Source organism: Mizuhopecten yessoensis, unplaced genomic scaffold, assembly GCF_002113885.1.
Source record: "Mizuhopecten yessoensis strain PY_sf001 unplaced genomic scaffold, ASM211388v2 scaffold10519, whole genome shotgun sequence".
NCBI classification, from domain to species: Eukaryota; Metazoa; Mollusca; class Bivalvia; order Pectinida; family Pectinidae; genus Mizuhopecten; species Mizuhopecten yessoensis.
The window spans coordinates 138,219-163,718 of NW_018408587.1; the positions used below are offsets into that span (position 1 = coordinate 138,219).

The 25,500-nt window shown below is 36.6% G+C and overlaps 1 protein-coding gene across 1 annotated transcript in view; it reads left to right on the top strand.

The window, feature by feature from the left end:
• LOC110460900 overlaps nt 1–23,904 on the top strand; it is a 34,149-nt gene extending 10,245 nt beyond the window's left edge. The window contains exons 2-8 of the mRNA XM_021514108.1: nt 5,154–5,291; nt 9,041–9,106; nt 11,376–11,465; nt 12,544–12,847; nt 15,116–15,184; nt 16,196–16,363; nt 23,429–23,904. Of these exons, the coding sequence (XP_021369783.1) occupies nt 9,041–9,106; nt 11,376–11,465; nt 12,544–12,847; nt 15,116–15,184; nt 16,196–16,363; nt 23,429–23,904 (1,173 nt within the window). The 5' untranslated portion in view covers nt 5,154–5,291. The remainder of the gene's footprint in view (nt 1–5,153; nt 5,292–9,040; nt 9,107–11,375; nt 11,466–12,543; nt 12,848–15,115; nt 15,185–16,195; nt 16,364–23,428) is intronic.
• The last annotated feature ends 1,596 nt before the right edge of the window (nt 23,905–25,500 follow it).

The window sequence follows — 25,500 nt, forward strand, 5'->3', positions numbered from 1 at the left end:
GGGTATAAAGTGTTACCCTCTCCACGGCCACACAGGTCCAGGTAGGTATATACAGTAATAGGTCACACAGACCAGCCAAAGACAAGGGTATTAGGCTTTACCCTCTCCATGACCACACAAGTACAGGTAGGAATATATGTAGGTGAAGGGTTTCTCTGGGAACGTTCAGTCTCACGTCATCGGGATCCGATAGTTGTAGAGTACCAAAATGACCATCTGTATTTGGCATTCCGTTACACGAACGTCGACGGCCCAAGGACAAAAATCTACAATATACGTATGCTTTAATTAAATAGCTATTATACACGTAACGATAGTATTATACTGGTATACTATTTAATTACAATTATTGATTAAGACAATAAAATCTATATCTGAACTGGTTATATATAGTATTTAAGCAGTAATGCTAGCACTAAACATTTCATTATGCTGAACAAAGCTAACAGTGCTATTGTTCATGCTTTACCTGGTCCCATACACACGCATATATACACACCCCGTGCGCTCACAGTACCGGGTACGCATACGTTCATACTGGTATGGTCAGGTAAAATACACCTTTATACTGCACTTATAAGGTCCAAGGCCTATATATGAATCGATACATTTGTTATAATAAATCTGATAAAACTTAAACAAGTTTAAACTTACCGCAAGCAGCTATTTGCGCTCCAACATTCACTACACGGTCCGCACCCGTAATGTCCACCCTTCTCACCTGTAGTACACTTATTAGCGCATGCGTAACTTACCTGTTAAAGTTACCTGGCTGGAAAGCGCGCGATATTCAAACACTGATATTTACAATTTATGTACACCCTGTCCAAATGGCATGTGACATCTCCCTCGTCAGCCTTAAATTTCTCCGTTCGAGACTTTGGAGTCTCTGTTCAATATTGAAGTGATGTTCTTCCTGTTTGTTAATAATGACGGAATGTTTATTTATGATGTTGTTTCCACTTCATCTATTAATGTATTCATCATAATAATAGGAAGTTTCACATTAAATGTCATTACTTAACATATTATTTCTCTGGTCAAGCTTGTAATGTCATTATACCATTTTTGAATAAATTGGTCATGTAAGCTAGTTTTCAATGTATGTTTAAAAAATAATTTGCCTACGGTACATGTCTCTTGATTTAAGTTCCAACATCTTTATTTGCTTTTTTTCACATGTTATTTTACAAAAGACAGTACAAAACACAATTTGCATACACTCTTGCTCTCGTACTATGGATATTTAAGTATAACTTTCGAAGTCCCATCCGAGATGCACATTACACATGTAGTACCTGTGTATTTGTGACCGTAACGGTCTGGAGTTGGAATGAATTATTCGAAATTGGTTAATACACATCTCGGGCAGCGATCAAATTAGGTACAGGTTATAGGTGCATATGTGGATAAATATACAATACTTGGTAAATAAGCTATGGTATCATTAAGTTAGAAAAGAGTCTCCATTTTTGGAGAAAGGTATTTTGTTTCCCTTAATTTACATGTTGCGATATATTTTTCCACTTTATAGTTGTACACTATATCTCTCTTTACACTTTCTATAAAAAGTGTATCACCTTTAACAATTAACATAGTAAGGTTCTGCACATAATATGTTTTACCTATTTTCCCAAATATAATATCTTGTTTTGCAAAATTAATGTAAACAGAGGTTTTTGAGAATATCCAGTTTCCTTTTTTGCTTTTATTTATTAATTCTATGGTGATTGGAATAAATGGTTGTTGCAATCCAACCGAGGCATTATTTAAAGTACATGTCAGCCATAAAGGCATAAGTGAGCTTCTCAAGCCGTAGAACACTGTATGAGGTGGGCAGAAGTCATAGACTTGGCAAAATTCCTCATAAGAATAAAGACGGTTATTTTCTATATGAACCATATTTTTTGTCTCTCAGGTATTTAAAAACATCACTACGTTTGGCCTTGTCGCCCAACCCTCTACAGTTTACGGTTAAATTTTTTAAACTAGACATAATATATCTGTATAATTATTTTACAAGCACGTATACCAAGGTTATTGTACATTTTTAAGCTACAAAAGTACATGTTTCTGCACAGTTTCTCACATCTTGCACACACACAACATAAATTACATAAAAGGCGATACATCATATTGTAAATTCCGCGATCCAGTTGGCTCACTCCCCATAGTGAGTATACATTTTTCCCAGGGGATTTTACGGGGTACATGTATATGTATATGTATATGTATATATATATATATATATCTAATTATCTAAAAACTAATGAATGGCGCTGAAATCTTTGATAAAAGAAGCTTATCTGTCATATTTTTATGCCCCCGCAATAAAATGGGAGGGGGGGGGGGCATATAGTGTTACCCATGTCCGTCCCGTCCCGATTCAATGTAAACACTTAGCAACTTCATTCTTTGACAGATTTTGGTCAAACTTTATACATTGGTCAAGTATGAGTATACTTAGGACATCCGTGTGTTTCAGGGATCCAAGGTCAAGGCCAAGGTCACACTTGCTTTATATAGAAAATCGTCAACTGATTCAATTTAAACACTTAGCAACTTCATTCTTTCATGGATTTTGGTCAAACTTTATGCAAAGGTCAAGTATGAGTATACTTCGGACATTGTTGTGTTTCAGGGTTCCAAGGTCAAGGCCAAGGTCACTGTTGCTATATAGAGAAAGATATCTACTGATTCAATTTAAACACTCAGCAACTTCATTCAATATGTTATGGAGATAGTAATAACGTACAGAAAAAACATGAATATTAAAATCAACTTTAAGTGTAGTACCTTGTGTGTGTGCATGGTTCAGGGTATCAAGATCAAAGTGGTTGTAACTTTTTATAGAACACTGAAACTAATTTCACATGGCAGCGGGGGCATTTATGTCTTGCAGACATTTTCTAGTTTTGCTATGTATCTTGCGATAGTCAGTGTATGCTGTTTTCAGTTTACTGATTAGAGTAGGTAGGTAAAGCTCTTTGCAAAAACACTTTTGACAATATATGTAGTGTTTCATATTTAGAATTATGACATTTTCTGCCCTGTTATTCAGATTTTGATTTTGTGTTATTTTCCCAAAAATAAAATATTTTTTACATATATTAAAAGTCACATTACAAGTACAGTAGTTTGGATCCAAATTTGGAAGGTAAGAATAAAATTTTGGACTTTATTACATTTAGTACATGCTGAATAGTTTCTTTTCTATGAAGCAAAAATTACACATACCAGACTGAACCAAAATTCTGTAACTTTTGTATCTAAAATGTGATGATTAATTCTAAATTGTTGCAGCCATTGTAATTTTGAATTTGTATCAGTGTCAAAAGGTAGTTTGTATATTTTCTTCCAATCCTCACTTGGTATATTTCCAAATACATTATTCCACTTTATTTGACCTGTAGGCACTACACTATTTTTGTTCAGCACATTGTACACATCCTTTGTACCTTTTTTTTACGTTTGATAATTATATTAATATACAGTGGTGTCAATGGTAGTGTAAGCTTTTTTTTCAAAAGTCCAGCCTAATTTTCTTATTGCAAAAATGAGACCATTGTAATCAATAAAGTTAGTATTTAAATTAAAAATATCATTGAACTCATTATGTTGAAGGAAACTGCCATCTTCCTTAATTAGATCATTTATGAAAAACATCAGTATTACAGTATTATTGCCTTCTTTGATTAAGTCATTATACCACATGGGTAAAGATAATACTTGATCTGGCTGAGATATATCAATTTTCCCCCTTAATGTATTCCATGCATGAAGGACATCAATCCAAAATTTGTTATGAAGTATATTTTTGATAACATAATCAATATATTTATTTCCTAAAGTTAACAGTTTATTCTTATTTATTTTTTCAAACAGTAGGGTCTGCCAATTTGAAGTCTTAAGACAAATATTTCTTATCCATGTTGATTTTAGAGCCATTTCAAAATGTTTGATACATACTGTTTGACAATGACATCTCCTTTTACTTTAGCTATTGGACTTCCCCAAAGGTATTCATGAAACAACTTTTGAATTTCTATCGTAATATTTTGGTTAGGAGAAGGTAATCCTATGAATAAATGTGTTAGTATTGGTAAAAGTAGAGATTATATTACAGTAATCCTGCCTATCGCAGTTATATACCGTCTATTCCACTGTTTAATTAAATGACTTTAATTTCGTAATTTTTTCTTTGAAATTGAATTGAGCTATTTTAGTAAGGTCCACATCAAAGTGAATACCTAACAGATTAAAATGTGTTGAACCCCATGATATAGCAAGATTATTGACTAATTTTTCTGTACTATACTTTTTACTCCCTATCCATATTACTTGTGTTTTTGTGTAATTTAATTTAAGTCCCGATATTTCCCAGAAATAATTAAGCCCTTTTATTGCAGTGCCATCTAGAAAAAGAGAAGTGTCATCAGCAAATTGTGATATCAGATGTTCTGTAGTGCTGATTTTGATGCCTTTTATATGTTTATTTATTCTTAATTTTATTGCTAATATTTCTGCACAGAGAAGGAAAATATATGGTGATAACGGGTCTCCTTGTCGACAACCCCTTCCTAATTTTATGGGTTTCGATAAGTTTCCACCTTGGTTCACTAAAGAAGAAATATTATTTGTAAAGGTTTTTATCCACTGCTTAATTGACTCACCAAAATTAAAATATTCTAAAACTTGATTTATAAATGACCATGATACAGAATCAAAAGCCTTTTCGAAGTCAATCAAAAGTAACATGCCTGGTATGACTTGTTCCTCTGTATAATCCATTACATCATAAATTAATCTAGTATTGTCAGCTATATATATATCTGCCCGGAATAAAAACATCCCAACGCTATTTTAAGACTTAAAATATATCAATAATATACAGATACATTAATCTATTTTATGTAGACGTTATACTGTTAAAATGAACATTAATGAATATGACTTATGTATTGCTAAATTTAGACCACCAATACATGTATGTACATGTGTACCTCTAAGTCGGTGCATATACCTAATATTTTACAGAGTATCATGCTTTTAATCCTCAAATATCAACGTATACTTCTTTCATAAAAGGATACTGCTTAGAACGTCTCATATCTCATTTATTTGTTTATTTATTTATCTATTTTTTTTAGCAGACAGGAGAGGAGAATATTACCTTGTGAACTCGGACCCTTCTCGGTTGAACGAGTACACATGCACAAGTGGGAGTTTCCAATTTCAATGTTTAGTAGAAATCACGGCACTAGGACGAGGGAGCGTACAACTGTAAAAAAGTAAGTACCTTAACAAATTCACACTTTTGTTCATCATATATTGGATTATTTCATACTCTTCAACTAAAACATTGACATTTCAGTAGTAATTATATAGTGTGATTCTAGATATACGGATTACTTCACACAGGTGTAAACTTAACCTAGGATTGGTAGGGGCCGGTGTACTGCGTCATTGATTTATTTAGTGTGTTCAGCTGTGGAGTTGTTAGCGTTCTGCGAATCACACAATTATGTGTAAGGGAATTGTTTTTACATTATATAAGCAATGGATGTTTAATAAATGTTGTTATGGGCCTATAAGACACATTGCTATTGATGACAAACTTAATAAAGCCTGGCAGTAATTTATTTAGTGTGTAATTATGTATTAAGGACATTCCAATATTCTCGAGATTTTAAGCATTTTCTCACATTTTTCTCGACAAATGCATCTCCATGGACATCCAACCTTATGATATTTACAAGTTTAAATGTTTTTTTTTCCTGAATTGTGACTTTTATTTAGCTTGGAAAATGAACATATAAAAAGTCTGTTTTTCATTAGTTATTGAATGTTTTTTCTGAAATTTAGTGTGCATGTACATCAATTATGTTTGAGAATTATTGGAGGATTGTTATTTTGTGACAGGGATTGTTTAATGCTATCGGAATGCATTATTAAATTTGATTTTCCGGTCGGTGTGGCAGCCATATTGGAATGTCCTTGAGCTACTTCCCAATGACAAAATGGCTACCACCACTCATTTCAAATAAAGTACTTGAACAAGCACACTGAATCATAAAATTTGCAATTAAATGGTATATTTTTGAACAATTCAACAATTGAAAACCACTGAACGCAATATTTCCTGGAAAAAATGAAAATGTTGATTTTGGAGACGATTAATAGTGATTTTTTTTCGAGTATTTTTGTCGAAAAGTTAAAAATATGAACATTGCACATTGCATGAGTTTCAACTTTGTCGAGAAAAGTGTAAGAAAATGCTTCAAATCTCAAGAATGATGACATGTATTTTGATTGGATATTTTACAATAATTCATCAAGCTAACAAGACTTTTGATACAAGTCGAGCCATATTACCGGAGTGAGAACCTGTAGTGATTGGTGTATGTACAGGTAAAATATCACTTGCTTTGCACTCTTTTTTACAACCTAATTAGGCTTTGTTCGCTTTGTGCTCAGTTGTTTATTATATTTATTCAGGGGAAATATATGCCATTATTCTGGAGATTTGACAATTTTTCTTACATTTTTCTCGACAAATGCATCTCAATGGACATCCAACCTTATGATATTTACAAGTTTAAATGGGTTTTATTTCCTGAATTGTGACTTATATTCATCTTGGAAAATGAACACATAAAAAGTGAGTTTTTTCATTAGTTATTGAATATTGTTTTTGAAATTTAGTGTGCATGTACCTCAATTATGTTTGATTAATGCTAACGGAATGCATTATTGAATTTGATATACAGTTTGGTGTGGCAGCCATATTGGAATGTCCTTAAGAAATGTTTCTACATTAATAATAATAATAATAATATTTATTCAGGTAAAAGGCAAATAATACACGTATATCACATTTTGCAGATTGGACAGAAATATATATATATTATCACAGAATGAGATCTTATTTATAAGTTATTTATGCCATAAGACTAGTAATCAGTCAGGTGTTAAAACTGGATTGGATTAGATTAATTTAGGCCTTTACCTGAGATGACCCATAAAGCCACATTGTGGCTTGATTCCAATGGGGTCCCTTAGATCTAAATAAATCAATTCAATTCATAAAATAGTTACATAATTATATAGTATATATTGATAATTTGATAAGACTCTAAGACACTTCTTTTATAAAAAAAAAAATAAAAAAAAATAGATATAAAATGTTACATGTGCCATAGGCTATAATCAATGAAATAATGCTGGTAATGGAATGATATAAAATAGGAAGAGAGTAAAAATACATTGGAATTTTAACAATCAAAGATATATAGTATTAACTTAAAATATTACCTGCCAAAGGGCTGGTGGTTGGGCCAATCCCTACCGGGGGGGGGGGGGGGGGGGGGTCACCTAATATATAGTTGTATTAGGAAAGAGTTCTGATTCGGTGGTGGTCATATCAACTCTGGCCACCTTTAGGAACTCTTTCCCATACAGAGCCAGAAATAGTGTATTCGAAATGTATATGAAAGTATACTAATAAAAATCTGACACAACTTTAAAAAATGGAATGAAAATAGGATTTAAGTCAAATGTATATTGATTTTGAATAATTCAATTGACAAATTTAACAAGTTTTATTTGAATTAATTGCTACTTGCAGAAGAGGGCGGGTGGTCGGCTAATCCCTACCGACCAAACTCTCAGACTGCATATAAAGTAACATTACATACTTTAACAAGCTTTTATATAATATTGTATGAGATTTGTAGAATATATGGAGGGATCAGTATTTTCTTTGAAAATTGTCTTTAAGTCAAATAACTTTACATCTAGATCTCTTTCCAGTCATTATAGTGTTCGTCAACTTGCACAGCTCTGCAGGCCTTATTACCATATATACATGTTATATTCGTACCTGTGCAAGCGCCCAGTCACATTGGCACATACAAGTATACAATCAGTGAAATAACATAACAGTAATAATTTAAACCAACTATTCGGTACATATGTATATGTAATCATCATATTCTGACCAAGTCATTTGAATGGTCAACCAACCGGTTCATTGTAATAAAATACTTTGATAAGAACCCAAATATCCTCGACAGGATCTTGGTGTTTGATGACTATAAATAATTTGGGTACTTGGATCCAAATACATGCATGGAGGCGAATTACATAGAAATATAGATGTTGTTTTACTATGATAACGTATATCTGGATCAAACCAACAGTTTTTGTGTAGTTTAGAATTTGAGATAATCGCTATTTCAAAAAGAGAATTACGAGTTATTACTTGACATTTATTATGATTTTTTTCTGGTGTTTACAGATGGTTTGGACATTCTTTGCATTGAGACTGGTCTTTGCACTTCAATGATATACACGTTTTGAAATGAGAAGGGAGATAACTTTTACATACTACATGTAGTACATTTGTTGTTATTATATGACTGGTGCTAATTCCCAGCCCTGATTGAAGGAGCGATGTCATGTGATGAGTCTGTGAATATGTTACAGACCTCGTTCTATGAATAGAAAAGTGTTACAGACCTCGACCTATAAATAGAAAAGTGTTACAGACCGCTACTAAAAATAGGCCTATGTAATTTCCCACACAGTCTGTAATTCTGTTACCAATCAAACTACTGAATTCAACTAAAAATGAATTATCTCATCAAATTCTGAACTATGTAAATATTGATGATGTCGATTGTGCAAATAATATTTACTTGAAATTAAATCTGAAAATTTAATTTGTGTGTATGATATTTTGTACCTATAGTCCTTCACTCTGTGATTCCAAAATAGTCCATGCCATCCATGTGTTTATGAATTGAAAAATTATTAATCTCATTGTAAAATGTCATATAATAAAACAATTGTGGACTTCAGTCTCGGTCTATCTCTGATTTACAGACCTGGTCTGAAAAATATTTACCTCGGCCTTCGGCCTCTGTGAATATTGTTCATACCAGGTCCGTAAATCAGGGATAGACCTCACCTGAAGTCCATAATTGTATATTATTAACACACCTTATTGAAGTATTCACTGTTTGGTTATTTGTTTTAGATGGCCAGGGACGAACCGGTGTTCATGGGAATTATAGCATCATTATTTTTCATATGCTCTTCACAGGTAATTATAAGGTGGCGGTGCATGACGCTCCTCCTTTTCTTTTGTTGTCACCTCTGTGTAATGCTATCTTTAATGCTTCGACTAATATAACTGATCTCTTTACAGGCGTTGCTAAATTATTTCTTAGTAAACAGAACCCCTTATCTAGTTTTGGGATATATATGTATATACATGTATAACTAACTGAAAACGTTTTTGCACCGACGCTTGAAATATTCTAGCAAAATATTGATGTAACACTATATATTTACATTTATTTGAATGGTGGGTCTGGCCCCCTGGGGGCTGAGGGGCGTAGCCCAATAGGGGAAATATAGCAAATTCTTTAAAATCCTTCTTCTTCTGTAGGAATGAAAAGATTTGGTCCATATTTGGTCTGAAGCATCCTTGGGTGAAGGGGAACCAATTTTGTATAAACTGTGGGTCTGGCTCCCTTGGGGGCTGAGGGGCGGGGCCAAATAGGGGAAATATAGCAAATTCTTTAAAATCCTTCTTATTCTGTAGGAATGAAAGGATTTGTTCCATATTTGGTCTGAACCATTCTTGTGTGAAGGGGAACCAATATTGTATAAACCGTAGCTCTGGCCCCCCTGGGGGCTTAGGGCGGGGCCAAACGGGAAATATAACAAATTCTTTAAAATCCTTCTTCTTCTGTAGGAATGAAAGGATTTGTTCCTTATTTGGTCTAAAGCATCCTTGGGAGAAGGGGAACCAATCTTGTATAAACCATTGCTGTGGCCCCCCAGGGGCCTGAGGGGCGGGGCCCAATAGGGGAAATATAGCAAATTATTTAAATCCTTATTCTGTAGGAATGAAAGGATTTGTTCCATATTTGGACTGAAGCATTATTGGGTGAAGGGAACCAATTTTGTATAAACCGTAGCTCTGGCCCCCCTAGGGGCTTAGGGGCGGGGCCAAACAGGGGAAATATAACAAATTCTTTAAAATCCTTTTTCTTCTGTAGGAATGAAAGGATTTGTTCCATATTTGGTCTAAAGCATCCTTGGGAGAAGGGGAACCAATCTTGTATAAACCATTGCTGTGGCCCCCCAGGGGTCTGAGGGGCGGGGCCAAATAGGGGAAATATAGCAAATTCTTTAAAATCCTTCTTATTCTGTAGGTATGAAAGGATTTGTTCCATATTTGGTCTGAAGAACCTTGGGTGAAGAGAAACCAATTTTGTATAAACTGTGGGTCTATTCCCCGCAGTGGCCTGAGGAGCGGGGTCCAATAGGGGAAACATAGCAAATTATTCTTTAATATCCTTCTTCTTTTGTAGGAATGAAAGGATTTGTTCCATATTTGGTCAGAAGCATCCTACGGTGAAGGGGAACTAATTTTGTATAAATCGTGGGTGTGACCCCCCTGGGGGCTGAGGGGCGGGGCCCAATAGGGGAAATATAGCAAATTCTTTAAAATCCTTCTTCTGTAGGAATAAAAGGATTTGGTCCATATTTGGTGTGAAGCATCCTTGGGTAACGGAGAACCAATTTTGTATAAATGGTTGGTGTGGCCCCCCTGGGACTTGAGGGCGGGGCCCAATAGGGAAAATACAGGTAAAACCTTTATAATCCTTCTTCTACCATAGGGATTAAGGGATATTATCCTAATTTAATCTGGAGCATCAATGGGCCAAGGGGACTCTATTTTGTATAAGCAGTGGATGAGGTCTCCCAAGGGGCAGAAGGGCGTGGCCCAATAGGAGAAATAGAGGTAAAACCTTTAAAATCCTTCTTCGACCATCGGGATTATGGGATTTTATCCTTATTTAGTCTGGAGCAACCTTGGGTCAAGGGGACTCAATTTTGTATAATTGGTGGGTTTGACCCCCCCTAGAGGTGGGTTTCTGTTTGAAGTTTGTTCTCACTATATCTCAAGTACTGTATGGATCTTTCTGAAATTTCATATGTACTTACAGCACCTACTTCATACCAATTATTTTAAACATAATCAGGTGAGCGATACAGGCCTTCTGGGCCTCTTGTTTCTCTAAACAAGTGTTTGAAAAAAGAAACAATCAGATGAATTCGCTACTTGTTTAAATATGTAATGATACATTAACAGAACCAAACGTGTTTAACCTTATTCCTTACACATTAATGAAATGAAGTCTTTATAAATAGGAAGCACAATCACTTTTGTTTCGTTCTTTTTTCTATGCAGACCACAGAACTGCGCCCCTACTTAATAATGCATTTGCTAATATACTTAACACACTTTTTTAAAGTGAACACTGTGCATTCTTTTTGTGTTTAATTATTTGTTTCAGATTTCAAGGAACGTAGTGGTGACTATAGTTATAGCGTCATTCATTATTCCAGTATCGCAGGTAGCGCCATTCATTAGTTCAGCATCGCAGGTAAGGTGGCGTTGCATGATGTTCTTCTTTTTCATTTGCTGTCGCTTCAGTTCTTGATGTAGTTGTTTTGAACAGACTTTTAGCACTACCCCTAAACAACTCGCTATTGGGTGTATATTTTGTTATCTTTTCATTATAATATTCAATGCATCGACGATTACAGTTGTTCTTTTTAATGTGATTGTTAAATTGTTTTACTTGATAAGCATAACCCTTTATCTTGTTTCGGGATATTTATTTCTTGTACTCAGGCACCCTACGTCATACCCCATGCTCGTTTTTTCTGTCTCGTCTGATCTGTCTGGTACCTTTACGTGACATGTTGCGGAATATTTACACTGTGATGTAGTCATCCGTGCGTTAACGACTCTAATTGACAATCTACATTATAAATCTCTGTTTATTCGTTATATGTATAGTTTTGATGTTGTTAGATATCTGATGTTGTAGATGATATATAATCTACACTGTGTTATACGTTGTTCTCCTTGTAAGATAGCATTCAAATGTAGATTTAGTCGTGTAGAGGCCATTTTTAATGAGACCCCAGACGGTATACGTGTAGTCTTTGGCAAAATTGAACTGTTGTTTTTTTAACTAAAAGGTCCGACAAAAATCAATTTTCTGCAAGTGAGCGAGATCGGGTTATCTCAGACTCGGGCCAAGATTCTGTAGCATAATTCCAACAGAGGCGTAAGTCGAGGGTGGGATTACGTTACAGAATATTAGCCAACGACTGAGATAACCCGATCTCGCTCACTTACAGGTTAAAAAAAATGTTTATCTAATTTATTGAAAAATGGTTTCTCACCAACGTTTGAAATATACAACTATTCGTAATAAAAGTTATTCTACAAAAAACAGATCTTCGTAATCAATTGTATTAGTTATTTAGCTCTACATGAGTATTTGAAATTGAAACAAGCTGATTCGTATCTAATTATTTAAATATAAAATAATACATAAACAGACCAAACATGAACTTTCGGTTTTGGTTTCAGTCCTTAACAATTGAATGAAAATGAAGTCTTAACAAAAAAGGAAAAACAATTACTTTTGTTCTTTTTTTTCTATGTAGGCCACGTGCACAGAACTTCGCCCTTACATCACAAAAGGGAACCTTACATGTTTTGCATGTCCACCAGGGTTTTACCTCTATGGACATTCCACCACAAATAACACCATAGCAGTCTGTAGGGTGTGTCCACAGGGTTATTACTCTGGTGTCTCCGGTGTCCATACCAGGTGTGAACGATGTTCACCATACTGTGAGTCAGATAATCTTATAGAGGTGTCTAACTGCTCGTCAACAACCAACTTAACATGTGACTGTCCACCAGGAAAGGTACTGAAGGATCCACACGACAAACACCGTGCTATATGTGAGTATCCACCAACACATGAACCTCCGAAAACCACACAGAATTGTAAGTTACTCTCTAATGTGTTCTTTAATGTTTAATATTCCTTCATATCAGACCTACTTAGTCAGATCTTCTAAACATATAGAGGGATTTCTAATGGTTCATCTTAGAAGTCATGTTCTTACCGTGAAAATTGTTCTTCACAAGAACATATTTAGTAAGTTTGTTAATTACTATTCACAATGATATCAAGTGGGCTATATATTCCGACCTAGTATACCTATCATCTTTAACCGGTTAATCAGATCCATCATTATTTTACTTGCCTATCCAATGGACCAGCTTTTTTTTTCTTACACAGAACGGTATCTATCGTCATCTTATTCTTTGAACGACTCTTCTAAATATCAATGTATTGACTGTTTATAATGTGCAACGTTTGAACAAGGGAGTTTACAATTAGTTGTAAAATAAAGGTAAGTCGGTTTAGAGGGTTAATTTGGCTTTTACTTATAGCTCAGAGATATGGGTCCAGTAGCCGAGTAGAAAGTGATTAAGTCAAAGGTTTAAAGCTTCCCTGATGAGGTATCTTTCATGCATCAGAAGAGTTAGATATAAATAGGTTTGTGGTCATTTTTAGGGACTGGTGTATTAATAGGTCATTACTGGGGTAAAAGGGAAGGGCCTGCACATCTAATGAGTGGTCAGTTGCTGGTATTTATAGATTTCCTCGTTATACATCATGATGTATTATTAGACACGATCCCTGTATTTAGTACTAGGTGACTTCAATACTTTGTATTTAACAGTAACTCTATCTTTAGTTTATCTGGTTTCTTGTTATATTTAGTAAATGATGTCATTACCTAGGTTTAGTATGGCTTTGAGAATATTAAATATATGATGTCATCGGCTGACTTAAGTATGGCTTGAGTATATTTAGTATATGATGTCATCGGCTAAGTTTAGTATGGCTTTGAGTATATTTAGTGTATGATGCCATCGGCTAAGTTTAGTATGGCTTTGAGTATATTTAGTATATGATGTCATAAGCTAACTTTAGTATAGCTTTGAGTATATTAAGTATGTGATGTCAGTATCTTAAATTAGTTATACCTATATACAAAGGGTTGTTAGGGAGTTCAACAGGAAGTTTTGGGGGAGATTGAGAGCTACGAGGAGTCTTGAGAGAATTCTACGGAGAGGATTAATGATGACTCGGTAGTATTCTGTAGACATGTGAGGAGTCTAGTAGAGTGGTTTGTAGTGTGAAGAGTAGTTAGTTGAATTAGTCGAAGTAGTGACAATTTTAGGTTACTTTATTCACTTGAACTTGTGGCAAGTACTTTGATTTGATTCCTGTTAATAAAACTTTAGTTTATTTTATGAAAACTTGCATGTTGTGTTTTTATCAGTTGCATCTGTCAGACAGACTGAACGACTGGACTATCATTAAACATAAAGAAATTAACAATTACATTACCAGCAAGATGGTGTCAGAAATGGAAACGTAACAAATTGGTTGTCATGTCAGAAGTGGGAGGTCTAAAAACGTAACATTTATATAAATCAATAATTTCCTTTCTAATTTACATTTTTATAAGACATTTACAACTCTCCTTATTTTAGTACACTTACATAAAATGCATATGTACTAAACAGTTTCCTTTTGTTTTACTGAGTTATGGCTATTATATATTTCATATGGTATGTGCTCAGCATCTGTTGCTGAAGTGAGTTCCAGGTCCTGATTGGTTTTCTTACTTATCAAAGTTATTTAAGGTATTATTATGTTTCCCCTTCGAAGGAAGACATACTGTGTTTTAGTACTTGTTCCTCTGGTTCTGATTCTTTGAATATGATCTTGTCCGGGCCGTAGCTCTTTAGCCGTTAAAGACATCTAAATGAAACCTGCAGTATATATATATATATATACCTGCATCACCCGTAGACGATGTGCAGTGCAATGTCATTTGGTCATTGTGACCTTGACCCCAAGGTTAAAAGCTCCTGTAGTCCTGGTTCTTTTTATATGATCTTGTCCGGGCCGTCACTTTTAATACGTTACAGAGCTCTTGATGAAACTTGAAGCATATCTGCATTACCCAATGAGGGTAAATTGATAAAACGTAGCAATTTCTTCTCGGAGAATCTATATATCTTAGCATTCCTTATATTGTGGCACTAAAGTGTTGATGTTTATAGATATTTTGTTATGCATTAAATTATAACAGTTTATTTATTTTGAACAATTTTCGGAGTTAACTCCAATAACATGTATTCCAGGTTTAGATGAAACTACAAAAAAGGGTAATGCATCCACACACAACCAAACCAAAGCTGATCCTGATTCAGGTAAGTAAATCTGTCTGGCGTAGTACAGATGTCCAAGTGTATCCCATTAGTCACTTATGTCGAATGTTTGCTCATGAGAGGAGGGCATTGTTTTTTTCCCAATACCAAGACATACCAAAGTCCTTTGAAATGGTAGCGGTTACTCCCTGATAAACGTACAGCAATTAGGGAAATGAAAACAACTGGTTCACCTGTTTCCAGTATATTGGGACCAGATTACCTTCCGCTTGGCATTTCAGTGAGGTAGGGCTCTAAAATCGGCATCAGTGCCGCGCTATCGCAAGGAGGCAAATACATCAACCTATACACATGAATGAATGGTATTTTAAAACCCAGTAACACTAAATCAAACCTAACAGAACTGCTGGCATTAATTTTGATAAGAAATTGACAACTACTGTATTATGTAAAAGAGGTCATTCTATATATGCTTAATGTTGTCATATTCATGTTAGAGAACTTTATACAAATACAGTTGATCCACTGCTTTTATATGCATCTTAATATGAGTGCTTTGACAATAACCACAGAGATATTGTACTTCAACCTATATGCGTTTCTGGTACCTGTGCAATATCATCGAGGCAGTTCAGAATACAATTATGTCAGTTTAAAATACATTGTTGCTCGTACTGACGGGCGTATAACAAGCGAGGGTGAGATAGAGAACGAACAGAAATGCTTGTAAGCGTCATACCCAGTCGAACGCAATGCATGGCTCCAGAATTATTTTAATTTTGTATAAACGTTTATATTTCGTGATAAAGTAGTACATTTTATATCTTTAGGAAAATTGGAAGATGTCGGAATCGTTAATTTAACTAACAACACTTAGGTTTGAATCGTATTCAAGGTCACAAGCATCAAATATGTTAAAAACTTCAAACGACTAAAGATCTTCCCATGATTGGTGCCAAGATCATGCACTCTAGGATCATATATAAATGTTTCCTATGTTAGTCAATTCACTGACATGCATAGAAATTATATGCTTTGCTTGTATATCTTCAGACGATTTCAGCATAGTCAAAGAGGATATCAATGACACGAAAAAAGATGTCAAAACACTGAAGAAGAATGTCAGGGCCATAAAGAAAGATGTTGGTAGACTAAAGGAGGATGTTGGTGCCGTGAAGGATACTCTGAACACCCTGTTAAAAGAAATTAATTACATCGAAGGTATGAAAGTTAGTCCGATCATATCAGCATTTAAAACCCGGACACACTGGTAACAGAATTTAGTTTTTGTGATTTATTGATTGATTGATATCAAAGAAAAAAACAAAAGCTTTAATTTATGTTAAATGATTGTTCGCCCCTTTGGGATTTCAAAATACAGTGAAGTTAAGACACTGACAAACTTGCTAGCTCACTTGTCTAAGAGCAATTGAGTTTATGCTGTGGACGTGCACCGTCCATCTGTCCATTTTTCACCAAAAGCCTACTAGTGCAGAATGGCTTAATATAATTTAACTTTATTTGGTGTGCAGCATTGCCAGGATCAGGTGAATCAATATTGTTTAAACACAGTTGTCACCGAGGGGGATGACAAGTATATCCCCTGCATACAGGTAAATTGTATAATGTCAATGGAAATTTATGCCATTGTCTGTACTCTGGTTTAATCTTCGATCCCTTTGGNGTAGCCGGTTTCCTGAAGTACAGAAAAATGGACACATGTGACTCATTGACAAAAGAAAACCTGAATTAATGCCTGGATTGCTATGAAATACTTTAATATTGAGAGAACACACTGTTCTGTCAATAATAAACATACAATATTCATCAATTTAATATTAATCATTAGAATTTGCGGAAATTGTGTTGCTGTCTCCCTACATTGGTTATTCAACTAGGGATGTACTTCCTGTTTCCGTTTATTAATACACTTTAATGACCTTAATGCACCTTGAGGTAACTTTTGATCTAAACTTAATATTGATGTGTATGAAAGCCAACCTTCAAAGTGAGTTTGTCATTTCACAAATTTACTAGTACAGTACTTAATGTGAAAGAAATATAATCAATCATTGCGATATGAGAAAAATTTGTTATTTTCGTCATTTTGTTTTTATGATCAGTCTCAAAATATAACATGCACAACGAGGGATCAATGGGGAACCTACATATCAAATTTGAAAAAGATCCCTCAAGTTATTCCTGAGAAATAGTACTAACAAACCTTCAATGTCAAAAATCATAGATGGCTGTCGGTAGGCCATTTTGTTTAACTGATCAGTTTCAAAAGTAAACATGAACAATAAATGATAGCGGGGAACCTGCATTGGCTGACCCAAAAAAATGTTTTTGGGCGAGTAAAAAATTTGAAGCACTGGCCCAAATGACATATTGGAGACCCAAATAATTTCGGGACGAAATATTTCCACGGCGTTTAACACAATGCTTCAGCACATTTAAATTACATATAACATGACAATGTTTGTAATATGTAAAACAGAATAAAACATTATATTTTTAATTCTCCAACCCTAATTAAAACCTGACATGATCCACTCCATTCAGGTCTTCCCAAAAAGAAATACACAAAACTCGCACCTCAAAGAAGACACCCTGGCAGTATTTATATAGAAAATCTGAAGAAAAGGGGACTATAATTTCTTTTATTCATTAATTTTTCGACAGTCGCCCAAACGATTTTTGTTGGGCCAGTGACTACCTCACTTTTGACAACTTTTGGTCGCTCAAGCAAGACTTTAACCGCCATTGGCGAGTAGGCGACCGTCCATTTCAGGCACTCCTGCAACATCAAGGGAACAAGGGAAACCTACATATAAAATTTGAGAAAGATCCCTCTGGTACTTCCTGATTTTTTTTTTCCATCCCATTGCTTTTTTAGCTTACCTCGCTCGAAGGGCCAAGTGAACTTATCCCATGCCGCAGCGTCCGGCGTCCGTCAACTTTTTCCTTTACAATGCTACTAGTCCTGAACGGCTCAGAGGATTTTGACCAAATTTGGTCTGGAGCATCATTGGCCAAAGGGTTCTCAGTATTGTATAAACGGAGGGTATGGTCCCCCTGGGGGCAGAGGGGCGGGGCCCAATAGGGGGGAAATAGGTAAATCTTTAAAAATCTTCTTCTCAACCAATAGAATGATTTTGACCCAATTTGTCCTAGAGCATCTTTGGACAAAGGAGACTCAAGTTTGTATAAACGGAGGGTGTGGCCCCTCTGGGGGCGGGCCCAATAGGGGAAATAGAGGATTTTTTTTCTCCTACTATACAAGTGAAGGGATTTAAACCAAATGCAATCTGAAGCATGATTAGGGACAAACAAATCAATTTTGTATAAACTGAGGTGAGTGGGCCCCCTTCTTTGGGGCAGACAGGTGGGGCCCATTAGGGGAAATAGAGGAAAACATCAAAGATCCTTCTCCTTTTGTACCGATAAAGGGATTTTGACCAAATTTGGTCTGGAGCATCATTTGCCAATGGGTTCTCAGTTTTGTATAAACGGAGGGTGTGGTCCCCCTGGGGGCAGAGGGGCGAGGCCAAATAGGGGGGAAATAGGTAAATCTTTAAAAATCTTCTTCTCAATCAAAAAAAGGATTTGGACCTAATTTGTTCTAGAGTATCTTCGGACAAAGGAGCCTCAAGTTTGTATAAACGGAGGGTGTGGCCCCTCTGGGAGCATAGGGGCGGGGCCCAATATGGGAAATAGAGAAAAAAAATTCTCCTACTGTACAAGTGAAGGGATTTAAACCAAATGCAGTCTGGAGCATGCTTAGGGACAAAATAATCAATTTTATTTAAACTGAGGCGTGTACATGGGGACCCCCTTCTTTGGGGCAGATGAGTGGGGCCCATTAGGGGAAATAGAGGAAAACATTAAAGATCCTTCTCCTGTACCGATGAAGGGATTTTAACCTAACCAAACTTGTTCTAGAGAATCTTTGGGCAAAGGGAATTGAATATTTATAAATCGAAGATGTGCGTCCGTAAACAATTTACGTTTTCGACTTCTCCAAAACCCCTGAACCAATTTCAATGAAATTATGCAGAAGCCTTCCATGGCCAAAGGTCAACAAAAATAGTGGCCGATTTGGTCCCTAGCCCCCAGGGGCCTGAGGGGCGGGGCCAAAAATGGTCAAATTGACTGGAATTTCAAAAATCTTCTTCTCAAGACCCAGATATGGTAGAATCAAATACTCTTCATAGATGGAAGGGTCTTAAGGTGCTTTACCAAAATTGTGAATTTCTTGACCCTGGGGTCTCACGTTTCCCCCTGGGGAGGGGGTAAACTTTATAGTTTATATAAGGAAATCACATTTTGGACTATTATTTGTTTAATTTCCATTGGAAGTAATTCAATTTAGGTTGGCATTATCAGTATTAGATAGCAGTTTGATGGTATGCATATATCAGCCCTGACTGACCCCCCAGGGTTGATGGGACGAGCCAAAAAGAGTTGAATTGACTGAAATTTCAAAAATCTTCTTCTCAAGACCCAGATATGGTAGAATCAAATACTCTTCATAGATGGCTTGGTCTTAAGGTTTATGACCCTAGAGTCTCACATTTACCCCCTGGGAAAGGAGGGGGGGGGGCAAAATTTATTATGGTTTATAATGGCAAATGATACTTTGAATATTACATGTTAATAACTTGATTGGAATTATAACCCTGAGTTGACAGTTTGATAATTTGAAAATTTTGAGCCAGCCCTACCCCCAAGGGCTGTAGGGTGGGACCCAAAGGAGTTTGTGTGCTGAAATTGCTTCATTTTCCTTGTTTAGAATCAGAGGTGCTAGTTTCAAATACTTTTTATAAAAAGTCTTAAATCTGTATGCTAGATATTGAATAAGGTGGTTTTATTGTTTTGTCACTTTGAATAATATTTCTGTTCATGTTAATGACAAAATCAACTCTCTATAAATATATCAGGTGACCGTTAAGGCCCATGGGCCTCTTGTTTATTTTTCGGGCGGGCGAAACATGTTTTTCATGTTAAAACCGTTAAGATTCGGCCAGAAGTGAGAGGGTTGACACCTCGGCATGGTACTGCCACTACACAAAAAGTTTCAAAGAAATCTATTGAAAAATGAGCAAATACAAAGCCGGACAAAGTTTTGTCAATTTTCTTAAGCAAATTGGCATAAATCTCTTAAAAAGGTTCGAAACGAAAAACTGATCAGGGGCACAACAACATATGATTCTGCATCTACACGAAAAAGTTTCTAAGAAATCTTTTGAAAAATGAGCAAATGCATAGCAAGACAATTTTTTTTTTTTTACGTAAACTAATTTACTCTCTTAAAAAGTTCTGAAACGCGAAATAATGTCAGGGGGCACAATTACATATTGTACTGCCACTACACTACTATTTTAAAGAAATCTATTGAAAAATGAGCAAATTCATAGACGAACAAAGTTTTGTCAAATTGTTTACGTAAAGGGGCATACTCCCTTAAAAAGATCTGAAGCAGAATATTTTGTAAGATTTTTTATCAATTGTTTTAATATGTTAAAGGCCATTAATGCATATAGTACTATAACTTCACGAAAACAAATTCAAAGAAATCTATTGAAAAATGAGCGAATGCATAACCGGACAAATTTGGTATACGGACCGACGGACAAGTTGATTCCAATATAACCCCAGGGGGTATAAAGAAAGATATGTCCCCTCCGGGAGAAGAGGGTCAGGGCCAAATAGGGAAATTTTAGGCAAATATTTAAGACTCTTCTCCTTGAGTATCGCTCAAGGGATTATAATCTTAACTGGCCTTGAACAGCCTTTGGCAAAGGAAAATCAGTATTGTATAAATGATAGATGTGCCCCTGCCGCCATCTTGGGGGCAGAGGGACAAGGCCCAATAAGGTAATGAATCAGTTTAATGATGTTTATACCTTGCATACAGTCTTTTTACCCACTTTTCTGTTATACTTTCCATTTAGTGTACTATTTTACTCTACGCTAAGTCCACTCAGTCTATAGTCGAATTCCAGAGATTGTCATTATGCCTATCGTAAGTTTGTTTACACCAGAAACCTATTGATGTGCCCTAATGTTTACCACTCGATTGCCTTTCATAATGGATAAATATAAGAATATCGTTACAGTTGTGTGACTGCACAACGCAACAAAAATACTGTGCGCACACCGTGCATACATCGTTCACACACCGTCCGCACATCGTCCACACATGGTGCGCACAACTGGGCGATTTAACAATCGTTTGCCCCGTTGTGCGTATCTCTCAGCACAACTGTGCGATATGGTACAATTTGTTAATCAATATTACGGAATGAAAAAACCCCAGAAGGCTCGAGTGCAATAATAATGTACACTGTATTATTACTGTAATTTTTCATCACAATAATTAAAATAACGTACAATTTTATAATGCGTGTAACACAGTATACAGTGATTGTTAGACTGTCAAGAATGGATTTGGCTCCTAGCTCGGTAACAGACAAGTAAATAACAATTTGATGAGTCACCGGAGTTTTACCTGGCCTGTGCCCGACACATAGAGCTGCTATGTGATACCGTATGACCGTTATGAAAACACCACTAGACGTTGAGTATTTGTTATCTGCATTCATTCTCATCTATAACTCCCTTCGCCTGGTTTTCACACCTTGGCTAGTGACGTAAGTGCCCCGGGCGGGGGAAAACTACGGTCCAGTACAAAGTGGCTATGTTTACCTGTGTTGCCGAGACTGTGTTGTAATTTTACATGTGTCGATTAAGGTCGTTTAAAATCACCGAAAACACCATTTCTACATTTAAGAAAGTATAGACTGATAAATAAGCTTATAGATGTAGTTAGAATATAGAAACATGCTAAAAAATCAAGTTTATATGTTTAAACACCAAACCGTATATATTGTTAAGCCATTCCTCAATTTACACCAACCACGATTGTTATCGCACAACGTTCGTCGAGCATCCGCACAAATGTGCGCAAGCAATGATCGTCCAACTTTTTATCGTTTGCACTCCGTGCACACATCATGCGCACATCGTATAACGTTGTGCGATCCCACAACTGTATTATATTTATTTGGACACATCTATATTGTGAGGATTATTACTACATTGATCATCGGAGCATTTGCAGATAAAATAACATACTGAAACACACCTTACACCAAATATAACTGATGCTGAAATAACACTTAACTCCCATTCCCATAACATCCACAGACTTGATAGAACAAGAGGCCCAAGAGGGCCTGATTTGCTCACCTGAATATTTAAGCAGTCATAGCAAAATAATCTCATTAAATATCATATTGCACTTGCTCTATCCCAGAAAGTCACCAGCCAAATATTATAATTTTTGAATTTTAATTCTTCAGAAGAAGTAGTTTAAAACGTTTGACATATTTGAACGCTGTGACCTTGAAAATAAGTCAAGATCATTTTCATTCGCAAACGTTTTTTGGCTCTTTCCCAGGAAAAAACCAGCCAAATATTAAGGTTCTATACCTTCCAGTTCTTCAGAAGAAGTTGTTCTTAGCATTAGACATATCTGACTCCTGTGACCTTGAAAGAAGGTCAAGGTCATTTTCATTCGCAAACCTTGTTGGGTTCTTTCCCAGGAAATAACCAACTAAATATTAAGGTTCTATACCCTCCAGTTCTTCAGAAGAAGTTGTTTGAAGTATTTCACATATCTGCCTCATGTGACCTTAAAAGTAGGTCAAGGTCATTTTCATTCTTAAACTTTGTTGGGGTCTTTCCCAGGAAGCTACAAGCCAAATATTTAGGTTCTATAACTTTCAGTTCTTCAGAAGAATTAGACATATCTGACTCCTGTGACCTTGAAAGTAGGTCAAGCTTTGTCAGGCTCTATCCCAGGAAGCCACCAGCCAAATATAAAGATTCTATACCTTCCAGTTCTTCAGAAGAAGTCGTTTGAAGTGTTTGACACATTTGACCCCTGTGACCTTGAAAGAAGGTCAAGGTCATTTTCACCCTTAAACTTTGTCGGGCTCTATCCCAGGAAGCCATCAATCAAATATATAGATTCTATACCGTTCAGTTCTTCAGAAGAAGTCATTTGAAGTGTTTGACACATTTAACTCCTGTGACCTTGAGAGTAGGTCAAGGTCATTTTCATTCCTTAACTTTGTTGGGCTCCATCCCAGAAAGCCATCAGCCAAATATGAAGATTCTATACCTTTTAATTCTGAAGAAGAAGTCGTTTGAAGTTTTTGACATATTTGACCCCTGTGACCTTGAAAGTAGGTCATTTTAGTTTTCAAATATCACTAGGAGAGGCACCCGCCGAATCCACCTCCATCAACGTCGCTCTCCGAGGAGGGGTGCGAGGAGGGGAAAGAGAACGTGACCTACCCAACGGAACTATCGGGGCAAGCGATAGTCCCCGAGAGACAGCAGGAGCAGGATCAAGAGACCCTGGAACCTGTTGTAGGGTAGGAGTTTACACAGGACAGCAGAAGTTACTGGTAGACTCAAATTCCAAAATAGGAGCTCGAGCCAACGCAGCACGACCAGCAGCCCTAGCATCACGCGGTCTCTGCCTGACAGAACCGGCAGCAGAAGCTGGGCGGGAGCGCGAACGCTTACGCGAACGGCTCGGTGGCGGATGTAGGGGGGGACCCATCGCCGCAGGCAAGAAGGCGGGGGGTGGGGGGGCATATCCAGGCTGGAAACCCATACCACCCTGGGGTGGAGGGGGAGCGGCCGGAAAAGCCCCCTGCTGGGAGAAACCCCAAGACTGCCCATAGGCGGTCGGTGGTTTGGGCGGAGCATAAAAAGGAGCCTGTTGACCCCAATGAGCTCCATTCCAACCCTGCAAATAGGTGGGATAAACCAGGGTGGACCCTGGAACAGAGCCACCAACCTGATGCCTGAAACCGGAGGCAGGACCGGTTTGGGGGGGGGGGCAGGGGAGGGAACCTAGGGCCACCTACACACCCGCCGCCATAAGCCACACCTGGCTGATCTGACCAACTCCACCCAGACTGACCTACAGCATTGTAATTTTTCAACAGTTCATGTTTTCATATGATGTAGACTTAGAATGTATGATCATGTAACAACCTTTTCTCTATAAAGAATTAGTTTTCGACTTCAGGTAGAATCGGAATACGTATTGAAAACAGGGGGAAAATATTGTATTGCGTTGTAAAAATGGCGCGTACTGCCGATAACTACGGCTTCTGTTTCGGACAAAAGGAACTGATTAAAGAAAAGTTGTACAACATAAAAAGGTCCATTTACAAGTATGCTTAATCTCTGTTAAGTATTGAAAAAATATAAATATCCAGTATCTCAACATTTTCCATATCTGACACATATTGTACATGTACACGTAGTGGTTTTGCCATACAGTTTATTGTGTGTGATGGCTAATTTGACTTACTAAGTGTTAGCATATGGAGACAGTGAAAGTGGGAAAGAGAGTATACATACATTTATATGCATGGTCTAGAAAAAAAATTGGCCAAAGACATTGAGTGCAATGTAATAAATTAACTCATAAACGTTTCTCTTTTTAGCTCACCTGCCCGAAGGGCAAGTGAGCTTATGTCGTGGTGCGGCGTCCGTCGTCCGTCCGTCCGTCCATCCTCGTCCCGTCAACTTTTCCTTTAAACAACTTCTTCTGAAGAAAGGACAGGCCTAGAATCATGATATTTGGCTGAAAGCTTTGTTGGTAGGAGCCCTACAAAGTTTGAGAACGAAAATGACCTTGCCTTACTTTCAAGGTCACAGGGGTCAAATATGTTAAAAACTTCAAAAGACTTCTGAAGAATTAAAAGGTATAGAATCTTCATATTTGGCTGATGGCTTTCTGGGATGGAGCTTAACAAAGTTTGAGAATGAAAATGACTTTGACTCACTTTAAAGGTCACAGGGGTCAAATGTGTCAAACACTTCAAACGACTTCTTCTGAAGAACTTAAAGGTATACAGAATCTTCATATTTGGCTGATAGGTTCCTGGGATGGAGCCCAACAAAGTTTGAGAATGAAAATTACCTTGACCTACTTTCAAGGTCACAGGGGTCAAATGTGTCAAAAAGCTTCAAATGACTTCTTCTGAAGAACTGAAAGGTATAGAATCTTTATATTTGGCTGGTGGCTTCCTGGGATAGAGCCAGACAAAGTGTGAGGAAGAAAAATAGTTTGACCTACTTTCAAGGTCACAGGGGTCAAATATGTCAAAAACTTTAAACGACTTCTTCTGAAGAACTAAAAGGTATAGAACCTTCATATTTGGCTGATTGGTTCCTAGGATGGAGCCCAACAAAGTTTGAGAATGAAAATTACCTTGACCTACTTTCAAGGTCACAGGGGTCAAATGTGTCAAAAAGCTTCAAAT